The sequence below is a fragment of the Glandiceps talaboti genome, chromosome 19 (genome assembly GCF_964340395.1).
Source record: "Glandiceps talaboti chromosome 19, keGlaTala1.1, whole genome shotgun sequence".
NCBI lineage: Eukaryota > Metazoa > Hemichordata > Enteropneusta > Spengelidae > Glandiceps > Glandiceps talaboti.
Genome location: NC_135567.1, coordinates 3,794,043 through 3,815,313, shown reverse-complemented (window position 1 = coordinate 3,815,313; position 21,271 = coordinate 3,794,043). Strand labels below are relative to the sequence as shown.

Sequence of the window (21,271 nt, the reverse complement as noted above, 5' to 3'; positions counted from 1 at the left end):
TGTGTATGTTATAAAACAAGAACAAATTGGGGTTTTAGTAAATTATCAGTTTAGTACTGAAATTATTAATGACACAGGCAAGAACCCACAACTTAATGTTTGTGCACAGGGAGCACAGGAACTGTGTTGCAATCTAACGAACAAACAAACAAACAAACAAGTAAATAAATAAAAAATAAATAAATATGCATGGGTAAATGAAAGATCATTTTAAACTCGTGGATATCTGTCTGTAAACATGTCTATATGTATATACATGTCTGTATACTATTGAAATAATAGACTATTTGTTTCTATATATCCTATTTATACTAACAACATATACATTGTAGATGGTATATATAGAAACATATCCTATATTCTCTCATTCAGAGACCGGTATATACATACATATATGTTTATTGATAGTTATCCATTACTTTAGAATCCCATGTATATTTATTTAGTTTTTTCTGTTTATTATTTATTTATTTATTTATTTGTTTGTTTATTTGTTTGTTTGTTTATAACAACATTCCTTGGCTCCCTGTGATATGACGCCTGGCTGAGATGAGTGCAGTGGGCTGGGCATTTAGAAAGAAAAAAAAGAAAAAAAGATTAACTTACAGTACATAGTTAAAAGCAATCCATCAAGAATCCTTTCCAAAATTTACTGTTAAAAATCACAAAATCAGATAAAGATGCTGTAATTAGTCCCCGCCGTACGAAGTCCGGGGCGGGAACTTATGGAATGGGTTCCGTCTGTCCGTGCGTCCGTGCGTCCGTCTGTCCGTCCGTCTGTCCGCAGCCGTTTCTTGGAGATGCCTGGACCAATTTTTTTTAAAACTTGGTACAGGGGCAACATACAATGACATACATATGCACGTCAATTTGTTTTATGATACGATCCAATATGGCCGCCTAGCAGCCATTTTGTTTGCAATTTTTCCCTGTCTAAAGCCATAACTCAGACATGTTTGAACAGATCTCATTCAAAGTTGGTATTAGGACAGTGTTCTATGGCATATATGTGCATATTCATTGTTGTCATGATACGATCCAATATGGCCGCCTAGCAGCCATTTTGTTTGTGAATTTTCATGTCCAAAGCCATAACTCAGACATGCTTGAACAGATCTCATTCAAAGTTAGTATTAGGACAGTGTTCTATGACATACATGTGCATATCCATTTTCATTGTGATACGATCCAATATGGCTGCCTGGCAGCCATTTTGTTTGCAAATTTTCCATGTCCAAAGCCATAACTCGGACATGCTTGAACAGATCTCATTCAAAGTTGGTATTAGGACAGTGTTCTATGACATACATGTGCATATTCATTGTTGTTGTAATACGATCCAATATGGCCGCCTGGCAGCAATTTTGTTTGCGATTTTTTCTATGTCCAAAGCCATAACTCAGACATGCTTGAACAGATCACATTCAAAGTTGGTATTAGGACAGTGTTCTATGACATACATGTGCATATCCATTTTCATCGTGATATGATCCCCCATACCCGACCAATCCTTTATTTTTGTAGGCATGTTCCATGCCCAACAAGCAGACACAACATATCTAAGTCTGTTTGATTTAGGTTCACAAGTGTTGTTGCGTGATCAGAGTAGTGATAATTCCTTAAAACCCAATCATAGCGGGGACTATGTCATTCTCAATGACTTGTTAAAATATTGTTACTCTCTTTGAGTCTAAAATCAAATCATATAATTAATAAGTTTAAGTTTTATACGAATATTGGATTTTAAAATAATTGCCAGATATTATATATTATCCTAATTTTCAGGATAGATCTCATAGATTAGTTTTGTTTTATATGAAATAATGTATTTAGATAATAAAACACAGGCTAAACCTATGCATAAATCACAGGTTTAACAAAATATCAGGATTAACAAAATATCAGGATTAACCATGAAACAATTTCAAAAAAAGCTTTGAAATACAACCATGACTCATTCGAAATTATTTCTTTAAATGTATTGTAAGTGTTTCATTAGATAAAGATTCTGTTTTGATGTTACAAACTTTTGTTGGTAAGTATCAGGAATGAAATATACACTGAGCTTGAATATACACTGAGCTTTAATATACACCGAGCTTGAGTCAAATATAGGATCCTGACTGCAATCTTCATAACCAATCAAGTTATGTCAAATTAGTTAATCTCAAGTTTAAAAAATCTTTACTAAGGGGTAGACCATTTGATATCCTGGGGGGGGGGGGCTTGGAAGATTGGTGGAGTCATTTTTTTTCCACCTGCTTGCCTGTGAATTATTTTTTTTCTCCTTCGCCTATATTGGCAACTTTTATTTTTCTTTCCTTCTTTGAGATATCCGAATTTTTTTTGACGCCTATGTTGAACTCCTACTTTTGTTGCCACAATTTTCTGTTTGGTTTTCGCACAGGGTAATAAAGAGAGTAAAAAGATGCTGGACTATCACACAGAGATTATATTTAGAAAACTACATATTTCATACATGTTTGATTTTCAATTAAATATAAACACCATTGACAGTTTTTATGCCATGGTATGATGACACACAGAAAATGCAGTTCGGAAACTTGATTGGTGAACTCAGACAATAATTTACAAGCTTTACAAGACAGTTCTAACATGTAAAAAGCAACTACATAAGGTTGAAACATTTTTAAAATAAAGTTTTCATAGCATCTTGACAGTAAGAGGTGGAGGAAAGAACTTTGATTTGAGACTGGGACATGTCTACCTCTTATGGGGATCCTAGGGGGTCTCCCTCCTGAGGCCTTTGAAATTTTTTTTTACCAATTTTGGTGAATATTATTGTTGGTTTAACGAATGAGTGGCCTCCGGGGTGAGATAGTCCAAGGGGTTTCACCCCTGGCAGATCTGGAGTTTTTTGTTTCTATTTAGGTAATTTTTAGGTTATTCATAGCCTCTGAGATATATATTGCCAAGCATCGAAAAGCTAAAGTAAATATAACCTTTTTAAATAAGTTTTCCATGTTATAAAAGAGGGCCTGTAACATTGGTATAGGGGCATTGATATTGCATGTATAGTAACGTTACTGATGTGATAGAGAATTTTAGGAGGTCATACCTAGTGTACAATAGAAACTTGAATTTGGTTATTTTGTAGTGTCGATACATGTAGTGTCCGAAATAGGAATTATATTCATCCCTACTAACTAATTCATACTGAAGAGACTAGAACAATTTAGATTAAGTTCTTTTATAAACTATCTAATAGTATGAAGATTACCAATTACAAAACCTTCAAGTTCACTTTTGCCCCAAAGTGCAAGATAAGTGAAGCACTGATTGTGAAACAGCCAAACATTTACATGACATGTTCTGTAACTAGTGTGGTAGCTAGGTAAAACATGTATTTGTATAATTTATGTAGGTTATGTTTGAACCCTTACATGAAGTAATATTTAAAAAAATTATGAAAGAAAGTGAGACAAGAACAAATATATATATATGTACCACAGACAAATGAAACTGACTGGTCCCTGATATGTGTTTGAAAATGTTTGTCATGATTTGACAAGTGTCCGTGTTGGAGAGGTACTAGCAGGTTGAACTGTACACTTGAACTTGTGCATCATTTCCCTGCCAAGACATTTTTTCTTGTAGCAGCAGTGTTGCAGCCAGCTTTTTCTCAGAGTGGGACATTGTGTCCCGAGACTTTCATTTTTCTGGGTCATCTTATTTTTGTTTTTGTGGGACATCACAAAATTTATCATTACCCCAAATGTACTAGTCTATAACAAACTCAATAAAACACTCATATATAACACAATTACAGGTAAGTTTAATCCTGCACCAATCTTGTTTCAGTGTTTACATGCAAATGTGAAAACTGATTACAGTGGAGTCATATTTTCTATAACTACAGCTGACTAACTGTTGTTCATTGTTACTGTCAATCATTGTCAATGTACTGTTCAAGACTTGATGAGTTCATGAACTCATGATGGTTACTTTGATAATTGTATCAAAGTGTATCCCACTGACTTTTGATAAACACATCTCTCTCCAACGTGATGTCTGTTTAATTGTTAAAACAATTGCTGACTGATTATCTTTGTAAATTGTCCACAGTAAAGCATAGACCCTACACAAAAAGTCACTATTTTTTTCTCTATGCGTCTTTGTTTTGCTGTTTTCCATTCTTTAAGCGCCTCCTCGAATGGGAACATGTCAATTGGTGATCCCTCAGCTGATATCAGTGATACGACATCCAGTCTATCAGGTTCAAATCTATTTTGAATGTTTGTTTTGATCTTATTCTGAATGGAAAACCCGCGTTCACAATCTGCTGTTTGGATAGGCAATATAAGAGTTATTTTAACAAGCTTTACCAAGTTCGGAAACTGGTCTTTATGATAAATATACATCAACTTCCAAAATGTAGCCATCTTATCGCGTGGGTATAACTTTGACAACACAAGTTCTTTGGCGGTTGCCCATTCACGCATTACACACGCTGGATCCACTATGCGATCTACAACTGTATCATCGCCGCGTGTTTTAGCTTCCCCGAAGTGGTTTACTTATACTCCGAATTCTTGGTTTCCATATTCAGTAAGTTCGTCTTTGGACAAAAATGATAGTGGCTGCATGGCTAGAACAGTGAATGCATTTATTAACTCGGTTGATTGTCGAGGAAATCTCTCACTTAGGTTATCTAGGATGTTGTGAATAAAGTCACGCCTAAAGTTAGCGAAATAATGTTAGTGAAGTGTATTACCGCATTAGGTGTTGTTTTGATGTCATGACCACTAACGACGTACTTGTTGTCAGTTTCCTTCCTTTTCTCAAGATCGAAGAGAAATTTTCCGTTAGCTGTAGCTAATCCTTCCAACTGTGTAGTCGTAGTCTGTAGTGAGGCTTGTACAATCGCTATATCAATGTCTGATGTCTTTGCCAAACATAATACGAAATACGTTACAAGCGATCTTTGGTCTGCTGAAAAGCTACTCTTAGTCCAACCACGAGGCAGTTTTAATAAATCTTATGGCCAGAAGATTTTGAAGTGTGTGCACCGTCTCTGTTGATTTATAGCCGTGGTCAACTATAACAACATCAAATGTAAACAGCAGATTTTGAAGCTATGGCAGAATCAATAGAGACTGGTATCATCATATGGGGGACCGAATCTAAAATTGATAGTTCCATACAAACAAGTTAAATATTTTACCCTGATTATAATGTCATCAGGAGAGACAGGACAATACATGGAGGTGGCATCTTTATCACGACATAAAAATCCATGATCGTAACCGGAAATCAACAAAACTGATAGCCGGTTGAAATTAAAATAACTGGTTCAAAACCTTTCCTTGTTGGTTGCTTTTATAAACGACCAGACACCAAGATCGATAAAGTGGACCAACTGGAAACCGCTATGTCAAACCTAACTGGTACAAAACAATCTTGTAATGTCCTACTAGATGGCAAAACAATCTTGTAATGTCCTACTAGATGGCAAAACAATCTTGTAATGTCCTACTAGATGGCAAAACAATCTTGTAATGTCCTACTAGATGGCAAAACAATCTTGTAATGTCCTACTAGATGGCAAAACAATCTTGTAATGTCCTACTAGATGGCAAAACAATCTTGTAATGTCCTACTAGGTGGTGACTTTAACCTTAGTGACATCATATGGGAAACACAGTCAATTCATCAAGGAAGTCGTACAACTGGTCTGTGTAACAATCACGGACTTTTATCCATATTTGCTATTTTATGTTTTTCTTTAAAAATAGTAAACCAGCTGGGGATAAAATAACATAATATTTTATGAAATAATGAATATAAATTTTTTAAAAAAATATGTCTGGACCTACTATACTATGCACCTAAATACATAAGTGCGTTTAGTGTTCTGGGGATAATCTTTAACTGTCAAAAATCATGTTGTAGTTAATTGTTGTAAATCTACTTATTTTGACCCAAAAATATATATGTACATACAAGAAACGGTCATTATCCTGAAAGCAAAGGTGGTTACATAGTATTTTCTCTGCATTTTTAAAATATTCAGATATCAATGTTTAAGTATGCAAAGTATAAGAAAAATCTATCGACTTTTTTGAATTTGACACCTCCCCCTTAACTCAAACATTTCTATAATCGACATCAACATTCAAAGGAGAATCTACTCCATGAAAAAGTAAGATTCCTGACAATAAAATGGCAGCATTTGGACCGTTACATTTAGCTTCCTTACACAGGTAAATAAGCTGATCCACAATAGCACCATTACTAAAATGACCCAAATCATTAGATTCGACATGAATACCAACTTGCTGAACTTTCTCACTATCAGAAATACGAAGCAAACAAATATGTGCTGCATCAGTTGTATATGTAATACACGACTTGTATTTATCAAACTTGTGTACTTAGTTATAGAGTCACCAATAACTGTATCACACTCCCGTTCGCATATACATAACTTCCATCTGAGAAATGACGACGGGCATCTAACTTTGGCGATTTAGTATCTTCATACGATGTACGATGTTGAAATGAACGACCATGTGAATATGGTGTTTGAAAATTTGAACCATTTGAATGACGTGACCAGATTTAAATTGAATGCCTTCTGTAAAGGTAATCTTGTAATTGCATTTACAAATCATCTCTCAGGGGACAGCAATATTTCAGGAAATGGGATTAGGGGAGGGTCGTATTTTATTTTACTCACTGTATTGCATAGCACTGCATTATTTTCTTTTTTAGTCATCCCATTGCTGGAATTTCGTTTTGGTGTCATCGGAACAGCTCTAGCTCGGTTTAAATCATACATTCCCAATCGCCATCAACATGATGTCTGCAACATCAGTTCCAAACCCATTGCTGCCATTCAGGTTAGGGTTAGGGTTAGAGTTAGGGTTACGGTTAGGTACCAATGACATTAGCCTATATCAATCAAATGGTTGCTAACAACCAGCGTAATGGAGTGTTTGTCAATTGTATCGAATTTATTAGGTTTGGACATTCGTGCTGATCCCTTATCAGATACAACCACGTCCGAGAAGGTTGAGGCTTTTGCTTAATTCGTTTCGGATAAAATTGTGAAAATTCAGCTTGAATTCCCGGCAATCGACACTGACGTTATCACTGCCCCCGAGAGTTGTTGTGCTGATTTGGACACTAAATAGGGCGAATTTGAGCCGGTTATGGCAGATGAGGTGCGTCGCATTGTGATGAACTGCCCTAACAAGTCGAGGATCCACTGTCCACTAAATTGGTCAAAGCCTGCATTTCTTCACTACTCCCTGTTTTTCTCAACATTATTAATCTTTCCTTGTCAATGGAGAAATTTCCCGATCGACTGAAACTGGCAATGGTAACCCCAATTCTGAAGAAAGCATCATTGGATCAGGATGTTTTAAACAATTATCGACCAGTGTCAAACTGATTACTTGTCAGTGAGTCATCACGAGTTCTCCACCTCCAAACATACAGTCAGTCATATGCAAAATAGGGTCCCAGGCGCCGGCAGTTGTATGTTTAAGAAAAGTTTAAAAACGCATCTTTTCCGCAAAGCTTTTAATTAATTGTCTTTTAAAATGTATCAAGTTTTGTTGTAGTATCAAGTGCTTTTTCTTTTTTTAGATTTGTGAACCGTTTAGAGCATTTTATGGATTTTTTGAAAAATAAATATTATTATTATTATTATCCTTTAATTATAGTTGAACCAGACAAGTCTACATTTTGGAGCTATGGAAGGGCATTTTGATAGCTGTAAATTGTTGCTGGAAGCTGGGGCCCAAGTAAATGCAGCTGATGACGTAAGTTGATTTTAGATGAACTAATATCTTATTTATCTGCTTTGTGACGTGTACACCCTTCCCAATGTGACATGATAGAATATTTGATTGTAACTTTTTCAATTTGACAAGGTAAGTACTCAAATACTTTCAGACGAAAACCAGCTACCCTTAAAAAATGTGTTATAGAGCTTTTATAGACTATTATAGAAATTGTGTAAAACGTTTAAGGATGAGATGTAGGTTCGTTGGTGAATTTTGGCCTTTTTTGCTCATTATGAAGCTTCATGGTACGTTCCATCATTTGGTTACAAGATTTTTTGAATATCATTTATTTTTCCACTAATAAATTTGAAATGAAACAAAATGACATGAACTCTAACGCTATGTGTGTTTTATATGGTTTCATTCCTGAATGTTTATGTAAAGGATTTGCATATGTAAAGAAGATTGACAGGTATGTTGGTTACAGAAGAGTGTCTTTCCATATGCAAATGAGACATAGCTAGTAGGCCTCCATGCAGTCACTGACGCGACATGATCTGTATCTGTATCTGTATAGGTGTAGGTCCTGGGTAAGGAATAACACACCGGGGGAGAGTATTTAGTCAGAATAGTTTTTGACAGTGACTGCGTCACAAAATTTAGCGCACACAGTACTATTGTCCAGATGGTTCCAGTTTACTAGTGTTTTTAAAAAGAATGACTGTTTGTATTGAGCAGTTTTACAATTGTCAATTTCAAAGCACTTTGAGTTGTTAGTAACTCTTTGTTCAACAATGTTAGATGAGATCTCTCAGCTGTGTTGTTGTACAAAACAATCAAACTCGGTAAATTTGGTTATAACCAATAAAAATTAAAAAATACCTCCTTGCATGTAAATCACCAATTTCAACCCGGACTTATGCACGTTGATTTTGACCCCGGATTTTGACCAGTGCAATCGGATAAAACGTTACAGTACAGCCTACAGCCTTGTACCCAACGGCTATGTATTAGATGACGGTTTTCAAGTATCATGCATGTAAAAAACATACAAATATCGAATATCTCAAAGTATTGCAGGCTAATTGTTTTAGCTGATCGAAAAATTTGATGTTTACATTATAAAACGATTTAAAGCCCCGGCTTTCAATCCCAGGTTCTCGCATTAGTATCTACTCTGCCCCACAAACATCGCCTTATCTACTATCAGTAAATCGAATGCCTAACGTATACATACCAATTTCAAGTTTTACCATCAAAATATACCAAAGACAAGGTGAAGCAGTATCACTATTTTCAATTTTCCACTCCACAAGATCGGGAGTGTTTGTGACCATAGCTAGGTTACCGGTTGTGGAGGCAACTAGATTAGCATCAGTGGTCTGAAAGGGACGCTGTGGACGGCATGCAACATCTATTTTAGTGACACTTTGTATGGAATGGTTTTGACTCTCACCAACACCATGAAAATGTAACGCAAATGAACTCCGTAACTATGATTACGGTCCGAGGAGGAAAATGACGTTCTATCGAATCATTGCAATGTTATACCATTGTCTTGTTTAGCAGCTGTTACAGCGGTAGCGAGAGAGTGCTACGGAAGTCGACGTATTGTACCAACTCCGACCGACACGCCACTAAAACAATAGATGTTTTAGACACCCTTTTTTTACCCTCCCTCCACTCATCCATGCTCCACTGCAGCTATCACATTATATAGTAAAAAAATTCACGTATAAAATGTGTGATAGTGAGGCATAGATACTATTCAAATATGCAAATGGTAGACGTTCTACCTGAAATAAAAACCTCATGAAAGGTGCCTTCATATTAGTCTATCAGCTAGCCCTCGGATGTTCTTCCGATAAAATATGACACACAGCCGAACAACGCTATCGAGGATGGAACATCCGAGGTCTAGCGAATGTCATCAGGATATAAATAACTGCCAATCAGAGAACCGTATTAGCGACAAGCACAAACAGAGGACAATAGGTAAATTTTCATGCATATTCATCTTAAGGAGGGGCTTGTAAAAATAACCACCAATGCGATAACTAAAATGTGTGAATGACAACGTCTACACACTCATCAAACACAATTACCATAAACTGATAAGACATAGTAATGACATAAATGTGTTTGTCAACACCTGCATGTAGAGATTGAATATAATAAAGTATATATATATGCATATGTGGCCCAACCCACCTCTTATCGTAATCTCAATGGAATGTCTGGTCTGAAAATGACATTCGCTAGACTGTTCGGGCAAGCCCTCACATGCGAACTTCGTTCGCTTATAGTTATAGCATCGAAAGAAAGCCCGAACGTCTGGCAGCAAGACAATCTGATTAAAATCAAACCACGGTCTGTTTTACGGCAACGTTCTTAACGAACCTCCCACATCGCCGCAAACCACGGCCTGTTTTACGGCAACGTTCTTAACGAGCCTCCCACATCGTCGCAAACCACGGCCTCTGTTATGGCAACGTTCTTAACGAACCTCCCACATCGTCGCAAACCACGGCCTGTTTTATGGCAACGTTCTTAACGAGCCTCCCACATCGTTGCAAACCACGGTCTGTTTTACGGCAACGTTATTAACGAGCCTCGCACATAGAAATAATAACTCTGGCTTGCGAGAATGGATTCATGGTCAAGATGTCACAGTTTTACGAGCCACAGTTTCCAAGTCACAATTGCTGTCCTAACTGGTCTCCCATATTTTATAGATTTTTCAATGATTGCATACAATTCTCTAAAAGTTAGTTATCTATCAGAGCGCTAAATCTGATAGATATATTGTTAAATTAGTTTTAATCTGAATAGTCAGTTTGTAGTCAATTTCAAACATATATTTCTCCTACCTTTACAATAAAACATGAAAAAAATAAACTTAATGTAATTATGTTTGGCTAAATAACCTACAAGCCTGCCAGGATTCGATGCTCATTTGTTCATAACTGAACTTGTCAAAATGGTGTCAGTGGTATGTAAATCATAAAATCTGAGCGGTTTTTTTTTGGACAAAAACAATTCTGAAGCTGACCGATACATAATTTTATTTCCAATGGTCATCAAGTTTATGACTTCCATGTTTCATCATGGGTGTTGTTATATACCATATGCGCTATGGCACGGCTGTGGAGTTGAGTGTTAGTCAGTCAGATTTGATTTCCTGTTTTTTATTCTGTATTTACGGTGGTTACACATACAGGCTTGGTAATTAATTTCAACATTTCATTATGTGCTATCCAGTAGTACTTTCAATTGCTTTGATTAATGTATGCAAATTGAACCATATATACATTTGATTAGTTGTGCTACAAAATATTTTATTGACACTATTTTTAAATTATGGAAGTGCCTTAATACCAAATAATGATAACGAGACTGTGATCACCATTCCTACACCCAATGTGGTTTTACATTGTACAGTTATTTCATAGATCTAATGTGAAAGACTTAATATACATCACAACCATCTTGGGAAAAGATAACAGTTTAATGTTTGCAGTTGGTCAAACTATACATTTACATCAAATCTGGTGTAGATGTAATTATCAAAAAAGACACAATGTTTACACCACGCTATATTTTGCATCTTGGAAGGAAAACTATAGAATGGTACAACTATGTCTCAAGGGATGGCAGATAATTGATTGTCATTACAGCTAATTTCAGAATATAAAGAGTTTCATTTCTTGATTAAGTGTAACGCCAGATGATTTAGCTAGAGACTATATAATGACATAACAGCTATGACTGGTTGCAACACATATATCCATTTGTAGTCCTGCTGTATGACTGTACACTCAGCCAGGCATGTCTCAATCATACATGCAGACAATTCAACTTTGACCCTGAAGGGTAGAGCACTGGAGGGTCTTTCTCCAAAGAAGGCAATGCTTATCCTACATAGAGAGAATCAGAGTGGACAATGCAAATGTCTTAAAATAAAATTCCATGATGCAAACCACAGTCAATCATGGTCCACCGTGGTGTATAAGGCACAGCTGAATTTTTTGGGGATCATGGATGAACATGTTTGACCATGGTTAAATATGATGTTGGTTTATCTGGTGAAACCTTGGTTAGACCCAAAGCCGGTTAAGACAAGTTTATTTTTTGTGTTACATAGCCTTTATTGTTGAAATGAATCCAATTTTGAGCTCCTCATATCTAGATACATGTATATAAACAATTTATTTTACAATATTCGAAGTCAAAGCATTAATATTATTACATTCAATGGCATTGGATCAACAGTCACCCTGTTGCTTGATAAGAATTGCAGGATGGCAATTTTACTTGTCCACGTCATAATTAAGATAAGGCTAATGTAAAGGATTTTGTGACCATAAGTTTAGTGTCATTGTTAGCAATTGTATAACGTTCAAAGGCATTGGATCACCAGTCACCTTGATGTTTGATAAAAATTGATGTATCCCTAAATGTAAAAGTGGCTCCACTTCTACGGAAAGAATGACATGAGTACTGTGATGACTTGTATCCACAACTAATTAGTACCACTTTTAATGATTTAGTGAAATTTGTGTGGGTTAGTGTTAACTGAGGGTTTTGAAATCACTATTTTGAGTAACCATATGAGAACAAATGGCTGGTTATTTTGATTGAAGGGCAGAGATGGAGTATGTGTTTAATGGATGCAATTGGACAAAGGAAAGAATTAGGAATAGCATGGAATGACAATTGCAATACACGTTGTCTGTACTGAATCATCTTGGTATGTCTTATGCTTAAGATAGCATAGTCTGTATATAATTAGATGTCCGACCTGTGGAGATATTTATCATCTGCTGGTAGTTAGGCCATTAAACAGAGTAGACTTTCTTGTGAATGTGAAGAAGGCTATTGAACGGAATGATTAAATCCAACTGTGTATGAATGTCTAATAAAATTGTGGGTGTTATAGGGAGTTTTTGTTTTGGTGGTGATCCATTACCACGTGAGATGCCGCGTTTCACAATATCAAGGCGTCAGTTGTCTTCCAGTGGGTTGGGTAAACCAGCCTCAGTGTGTAGTAATCTGATAATATTAAAGTATCCTGGTGTACCAGTTTGCTTTAAGGTAGGAACACTGCATAATGGCACACATTAAGTTGACTGCATGGCACTGGCTGGATACCAAAGTACAAATAAAAACACAGGTAAGCTGTTCATTGTGAACTGTAAGTGCACTTTGTTGTCTCTGCATATGCTAGTCTTTTATATGTAGGTACTTCTGTAACCAGGCTTTGTAGTTGGTGTTGTACAGGTCCTGTAGTAAGTTTGGTTTACCAGAAATACTGTGTTACAAAAGTCGTTTAATTTGTTTTGATTTAGAGATAAGGTTCGTGTAACTGAGTTGATTTGAATTCATAGGAAAGTGAGTGGTTGTTGCAGTTTCAGTTTAACAACTTTATTCCAATTTAGACTGTGATTGTGTTGTGTCCTTTCCTGTGACAGCCAGTTGTGTTTTGGAAATCAAAACACATTTCCTTGCCAGTAGGGTTGAAAGAGCGTGATTTTATCGTAGGTTTAGTTTTTTGTGGGAGAGGTGGTCATAGAGTGACAGGTAGAGGTCAACCGTTCTCTATGGCAAGGTTGCCAAAGCCTGGTTCTTCCTATATTTTAAGTCCTAAAACATGATAACAGATTTGGTGATGTATGATTAGGCATAGTCACCAATATTAATTATATGCTCGAGGTAGCTTAATTAAGATTACATCCTGTGATAGACCATGTTGAATAAGCGTTCTCAGTATAAGGACGTTTGCAGAAATCCATTGGGGGAGTGTAACCTGATCTGGCTTTGGTTGTTGTGTAGCCGAACGCACCACAAGTTTAGTTTGGCCATCATTTATGACTTCTGTTTCATAACAGACATCAAATGATCCCTTTTTTGATGATATAAAGTCTTGTATTAGTAGTAGTTTTTTCTCACCTTTCACATTACTTGCACTAGAGGTTTTGTTTATACTGCTGTCTACCAGTTCGTCTTTCAGGGCGTTGTTACCCAGTGATGCAAGTAGTTCGTCCAGTGCTTTATGCTGCATTGGCAACTTCAAATTAACCTCTGACTGAATGGTTTCCTTGTCTGTTCTGGTAGATAATGTAGGTCTGATGTTCAGTTATTCTGTCTCCTGTTGGGTATCGCTTGGGCCTGTCTTAGTAAGATCCATTGTCCCACTGTTAAATGTAGTAGGTCTAAATCACTATGTATTCTAATAAATACTAAATGTGGTTTTTTTAGATCAAATATTTTTATGTTTTTGTTGTTAAATAAGACACTAAAATGATGAAATGAGTGAGTGGGATATTATGCACACACAACGGTATTGCAGTGTTCTTATGGGCAAATGATAACAATCAGATGAAAATCAGTGACTGTGAAACACCCCGAAATTACAACTCTTTATAAAATATATCAGTTTCTTGATTTTATCATTTTTAGAACTGATAAGGTTCAGTTGTGCTAGAGGCATGACAAAGTGTCTGTCTGTCTGTCTGTCTGTCTGTCTGTCTGTCTGTCTGTCTGTCTGTCTGTCTGTCTGTCTGTCTGTCTGTCTGTCTGTCTGTCTGTCTGTCTGGCTGGCTGTCTGTCTGTCTGTCTGTCTGTCTGTCTGTCTGTCTGTCTGTCTGTCTGTCTGTCTGTCTGTCTGTCTGTCTGTCTGTCTGTCTGTTTGTGTGGGTGTGTGTGTGTATGTGTGTGTAAAAACTTAAAGTAAAAAAAACTGCTGGACCAATTGCTTTGATATTTGGTGGTCATGTTACTTCTGGTGTCTAGTTGGGACATAAGGGTGTGCATTTTGGGTCAAACAATATGATTTTTGGTCAAACAACTTAAACTCCAAAACTACTGGACAGTTTATACCTGAAATTTTGGTGGGAATGTATGCAGGTGTAAGTAACTTAAGATATGCTCATTGCATAATAATTACATCAGTAATATGTAATATAGGGCTAAAAATGTGTCTTTTTGATCAAAAATCTTTCATTCCAATACTACTGAGCGGATTGGGCTGAAATTTAATGGGGATGCATCTGGAAGTGTATATAGATGAATAATTATTGAAAATATAATGATCTCAACAGTAATATGCAAATTAGATGCAATAAAGGTGAATTTTGGTCAGAATTTTACATCTCAAGAAGTACTCGATCAATGACTGAAATTTGGTTACATGTTTCAATAATTGTTATTATGCAGACTTTCTTCCAAATAGTTTGATACAATTGGCCTTAGCAACTATGACCACGCCCTTAGCAACAACCAAATGCCAGAAGAGTTTGGTCCAATTACATCATGTGGTAGGCAAGTCAGTAAACATTCAAAAAAATGTATGCAATTATCAGTAGCAACCATGACCATGCCCATAGCAACTGCCAAATGATCATGTGTATTGCAAAAATAACTACATGAATTAATACACAAATGAACAAACATTTAAAAAATGTATGTAAATGTGCCTAGCAACAAGCCCATGCCCATAGTAACAACCAAATAATCACGGATATTGCAAGGTAACATCAGGGATTCACAGACAAATGCATAAATATTTAAGAAATTTATGTAAATGTGCCTAGCAACAAGACCACGCCCATAGGAACAGCCAATCAACATAACAATAACAATATGTTGAAATAAAATATTTTATTTGTTTACAAGATAAAATTACAATAATTATTGTAATTATTGATATGATCCATTTTTATTACAGAAAGAGTAATATGAATTCTTTCTTTTAATTATAGGAGAACAAAACAAGTCTACATTATGCTGATAAGAATCAACATTTGGATATCTTTAAATTGTTGCTGGATGTTGGTGCAGAAAGAGATAACGAAGTAAGTTGAGTTTAAATGAGGTAATCTTTTATGTATCTATTACGTGACGCGTACACCTATTCCAATGTGACATAGAATATGTTTGATGATAACTTCTTGATATGATAAGGTAGGTATTCACATGTTTTCATAAGACAACCACCTTCACATAGTACTAAATCCGATAAGTATATTGTTAATGGCCTTTGATATCATGTTTACAAGTAATGTTGAAGAAAAGAACTATACATAAAAATTATTATTGGTGCTCATGTAATTTTTATTGAACTGATAAGATTCAGTAGTGCTATAGGCATGACAAAGTGTATGTGTGTGTGTGTGTGTGTGTGTGTGTGTGTGTTTGTGTGTGTGTGTGTGTGTGTGTTTGTGTGTGTGTGTGTGTAAACAAGTTAAAGTAAAAAAATGCTGGGCCGATTGCTTTCATATTTGGTAGTGATGTTACTTCTGATATCTAGTTGGGAAATTGTTCAAATGAAAATGATTGCAACCGAGATGTCCCTTTTGGGTAAAAAAATGTGATTTTTGGTAAAACAAAACTTCAACTCCAAAACCCACTGGGCAGCTTGGTCTGAAATATGATGGGAACATTCTTAGAGGTGACTTAATTTAGATTTGTTCATGACAAGATCATTCCATCAGTAATATGCAAAATTAGTGTGACTTTTTTGGTCAAAAATTTAGATTTGTTCATGACAAGATGATTCCATCAGTAATATGCAAAATTAGCGTGACTTTTTGGTCAAAAATCTTTAATTCCGAAACTACTCAGCAGATTGGGCTGAAATTTAATTTGGACGTATCTGAGGGGGTATGGATGAAGAAATATTAAGCAAATAATGATCTCACACAGTAATATGCAAAGTAGGTGTAAAATGTGAATTTTGGTCAAAAATTTATATCTCAATAAGTACAAGTTTGGTCAACTGCAGTGCCAAAGACACAGTAAAGGCTGACCCAATTCACGTAGATTGGCACTCAGAGAATGTTTACTATGTAAAAGTTCATTCCAACACCAAAACAGCCAATCAGGAAACAATTGTACTATGTAAACAATCGAAAAATGCCATTACGATGTGTCATCATGCAACACATACAGTCGTTGCTGTGTCCTTGCACTGCAGTTGGATATAGGTGATACCTAGGGTACGGGGCAAGTGTTGGATTTGAGTGAGGTTAACTTATATTACTAAATATTGTCAGCTGTAGCCATTTTAAACAAATGACAATTATACAGTAAAGAATTTAAGGTATTTACTATCACTAGACGTTATTTATTTGACCGTTGATGTTTATTTTTTGTATATTTCCGAGCTCTCAAATTAAATCTCACAAGTTAGAGTTGGAGTTAGAGTGTCTTTCCTTCTCGATCGTACTTACGACCTTCAGGTCGCCCTCTAGTGGTAAATTTAGCAACAGTGTGAGCTTCTATGGGTTTGTCCAGCATGTGTAGCTTTGGTGTTAATGCTACATGTGGAAAAGTGAACTCTTAGATACATAAACATACCTCTGATATTAGTAGCTGTACAGGAATAATTAATAATATATATAATCTCCTGGTGTAATGTTTTTTTTAGTCCACAGTAAAATAGAATCTGGGTAACGTTTATGCGCATGCGTTAGAATGGGCCCAGATTAAAATTTATGTTTTACAGCATAACATTGTATCCCCCTGTAAAATAACATCCGGTCCGATCTACTATCGCCAGTTCCAAATGAGTTGTGATTGGTTGTGTGTGTTATTAGAGAATTGTCGTTATATTTTCAATCTACACACAAAACGAAGCTTCATTCTCAAACATCTGGAGGAGGGCGGAGGTCGGAAAATCGAGGGCTAGTACTTCCGAAATTTTCATCCTCTGTTGGAGGGTTACTTTAGAAAAACTGTGATTAGAAGGGTGTACTTGAAAATAAAATAAATAATTCTGTTGAAATAGATTTTTATTATGCACACTATCACACACATCTAGGGGCATACTAGCCTAGAATCCAATCGATTGGTGATTTTGATTTCAAATGATGGATAAATAATGAATTCAAATTCCCCATCCACATGGATTCCATACATAAAGCCTTAAATTATAATATGTATCGGTAAATAAATTATAATTATATAACATCTGAAAATATGTAATAGCTATACCTAAAGTCTAAATATACACTATCAGTACAGGATAAATAACTGCAAAAACAATGAGATAAATAAATAAGTAGTATATCATCAATAATAAATTACATCATCAATACAGCAAGTTCTTTTCATTCCAATAAACAATAGAATATGAATAAAAATAAATAGCAACCATATCAAGATTATAAAATATCATAAACTCGTGTCTTTTGTTGTCATCATAATCCTTGAAAGCCATCTCCTGAATATGTTCATTACCCTCACTACCTTCCATCATAAATTATCAACCCCTGTGAATAAATGTAATATCAGCAGTGGTACAATCACTTCCATTTTTACCACCTGCATCACCACCTGCAACCTTAGTACCATTAACTTTGCTGACGTCACCTCTATCATCATCATCATCATCATCATCGTTGTCACCGTCTTCGTCACCATCGTCGTATGGTATGGTATATCATCATCATCATCATCATCATCATCGTCATCGTCACCACCACCACCACCACCACCACCACCACCACCACCACCACCACCACCAATATCATCATCATTATCATCATCATCACCTTCAGGCAATCCTCCTTGATCCACCTTGTAAAAGTGATGACCTCCCTTCTTTGACCAATAAATTGAGGTGACGGGGGGGGGGGGGTCATATAAAACTGAAAGCTCCTTTATATACTTTGAGTAAATACAATCCCAGTTTCAAATATCTACAAGAAGCACAAACTTCGGACAGACACTTTACAAGTCTGTCGGTGATATCAATGCACAGAGCTGTCTTAAAATCAGCTTATTAGAGATGTACCAGTATTATAATCATACCAGTGAGACCTTTTTGTATGTGTAGTACAAGATGCATCCAATAATAATGGCAACATATTGAAAACATGCCCACGAAGTTTTCCCCAAGGACATTATTTTAAAATATGCAATAGATGACCAAGGTTCCCAAGTATGATGTTTTTCAAATGGAAATTACTACGCAATCAAAAAATGTCTCAGCAGTGATTTCTATATGGACTCTTGAGTAGAAATTTCACAACCTCTCTCCCATATGCACTGTATAACAAAACCCCATTCTCATCCGATCCCACTGGTTCATTTTTAATGATATTAACGTTTAAAAATGGAAGATACATTTCTATAAAAGCAAATCTTACTAAGCACTTATTGTTTCATCATGATATGAATAGAATGTACTGCCACTAATATTAAATTGTCTTAAAAATTTGCAAGAAACCGATATTTTTACACAGGACATCACATATGTACAAAGCACTAAAATGAACAGCAACTAAAGTCATATACATTATAAAATAGGAGTTGTGAGCCAGGTTTTCTCCTTATGATCTTAGATTACAAATATTAGCAGTTATACTCACTTGACTGTTTTATATGACATTCATTGATATCAACGATACATTTCGAATGCTACTCAAGACATATGAATTGATGTTACTTAACATACATGTAGTCTGTTACCAGGTCATGGCTCACACCATAAGGTGCATGAACATTGCCAAATCTTTCTTAGATATTTTTCTTTTCTGTAAAGGCACAATTTAGAAACGTTTTTAGCCAATGTGAATTCACGTTTTCATAGTTTGGTTACAATTGTTACAAACAGGATAAATTAACTATTCAGTTAAATTGAACTTGATATTTATTGTGCAAAATTGTAGTTCCATATGGTCTTAATTTATTAAAAAGCTAGGCCATTACACATCTTCAAAAGAGAGGCATTTTATTTGCTCAAATGAACTGTAGGCATTGTTGAGTGCTCAAGAAGTAGACTTTGTGAAAAGTAAAGTGTGACCACAGTCACTATAGTACTAAGAGTTGTTCTTATTTTTTCACTGGCATTCTTTTTCAGAATCAATGTGTACACAAATTTAGCATCAAATGTGACATTCATTATATGTGACATTCATTTTTGTTATGTATATATTGATACTGCACCTTGAATGTTACTCATTTGAATTGATTTGACCTTTAAATATACAATGTAGACTGTCATGTTTCAAAGTGTTTGACTATTTTGTCAATATTGGCTAAAGGTTGGCAGTTTTACACACATGAGCCTAGCAAGAAAGTTCAAAAATTTTATGATACATGATTTCACCTAAAAACATTACATCTGTTATCAGAACCACGAAAAGCATTGGTTATTTGCTAGTATCACTTGTTGAGGCAGTTATTTAGTGACACATTTGGTTTTTACACTTTGTACACACAAATTTCAGTCTTTTGTTTTAAGTAAACTTGCTGACAGTTCTTTGCAATCAGTATGGTACCAGTCTTTAAACTTGTCACACTGTATCATGTTGCTTCCACGATCTGGTTGCCTGTCAACGTTTTCCTGATTTTATGGCCCCATCATCTTCTCCATGACGGGAAAATCTCCATGATTTGATGTTGAAAACTCGTTGCGAGATGGCTTCTCATCGATGTCTGCTCCCACGTAAACTCTGTTGGTTCCAGTCATTTGGCTGTTGCATTGGCCATAGCAAATAGTCCACAGTCATCACATCCTAATTGTTTGTGTACGCACGCACTGTATTTTTATACTTATCCCTTCATGACATAGCAGACAGGCTACAGCCTTCTTTGCTCTTCTATCTAGCCCACACCACATGGAATCATATACATTCACTACGCCTTTGCTGCAGCCAATAGTGGATACTGTAACCCAGTGATTTTGGTCTATATTCAGTATTTGGATGAATTCTTGATCTGGTGTGATGATAGCTGAGCCTGCCGTCATTACAAGGACATCCTGTAGACTGTCCATGTGTGGACTCTGCTGCTGAAATAGAGCTGGTGTGTGATTCATGACATGGTCAGTCATCCATTGTCCTGGTGTTTTAATGAGTTTTACCATACTTGGAATATCTTTCGCTAAACGTACTCTGTCTCTGTCAATTCTCTTCTTCTTTTTAAGTTTGCAAGTGAATGGCTCTGTTCAAGTATGAATCTTCTTGGTTCCCTTCTGAAGGGTAAGGGACTGGGAAAATGTGGGTCTGCTGGAGTGATTGAAGGCTGACGGTCTATCTGGGACTGGTCTGCTGTAGTGGTTGAATGCTGGTTCTCTGTCTGGGACTGGTCTGCTGTAGTTGTTGAAGGATTGTGATCTATCTGGGACTGGTATGCTGTAGTTGTTGAAGGATTGTGATCTATCTGGGACTGGTCTGCTGGAGTGGTTGAAGGCTGGTGCTCTATCTGGGACTGGTCTGCTGAAGTGGTTGAAGGCTGGTTCTCTGTCTGGGACTGGTCTGCTGTAGTGGTTGAAGGATTGTGCTCTATCTGGGACTGGTCTGCTGGAGTGGTTGAAGGCTGGTGCTCTATCTGGGACTGGTCTTCTGAAGTGGTTGAAGGCTGGTTCTCTGTCTGGGACTGGTCTGCTGTAGTGGTTGAAGGCTGGTTCTCTATCTGGGACTGGTCTGCTGGAGTGGTTGAAGGATGGTGCTCTATCTGGGACTGGTCTGCTGGAGCGGTTGAAGGCTGCTGCTCTATCTGGGACTGGTCTG

At 36.3% G+C, this 21,271-nt stretch overlaps 1 protein-coding gene across 1 annotated transcript in view; it reads left to right on the top strand.

The window, feature by feature from the left end:
- The window catches only part of LOC144450368 (uncharacterized), a 67,273-nt gene extending 46,694 nt beyond the window's left edge, over window positions 1–20,579 (top strand). Inside the window, exons 4-6 of the mRNA XM_078140972.1 lie at window positions 7,692–7,790; window positions 15,515–15,607; window positions 20,493–20,579. Coding sequence (XP_077997098.1) covers window positions 7,692–7,790; window positions 15,515–15,607; window positions 20,493–20,579 — 279 coding nt within the window. The remainder of the gene's footprint in view (window positions 1–7,691; window positions 7,791–15,514; window positions 15,608–20,492) is intronic.
- Window positions 20,580–21,271: the final 692 nt, after the last annotated feature.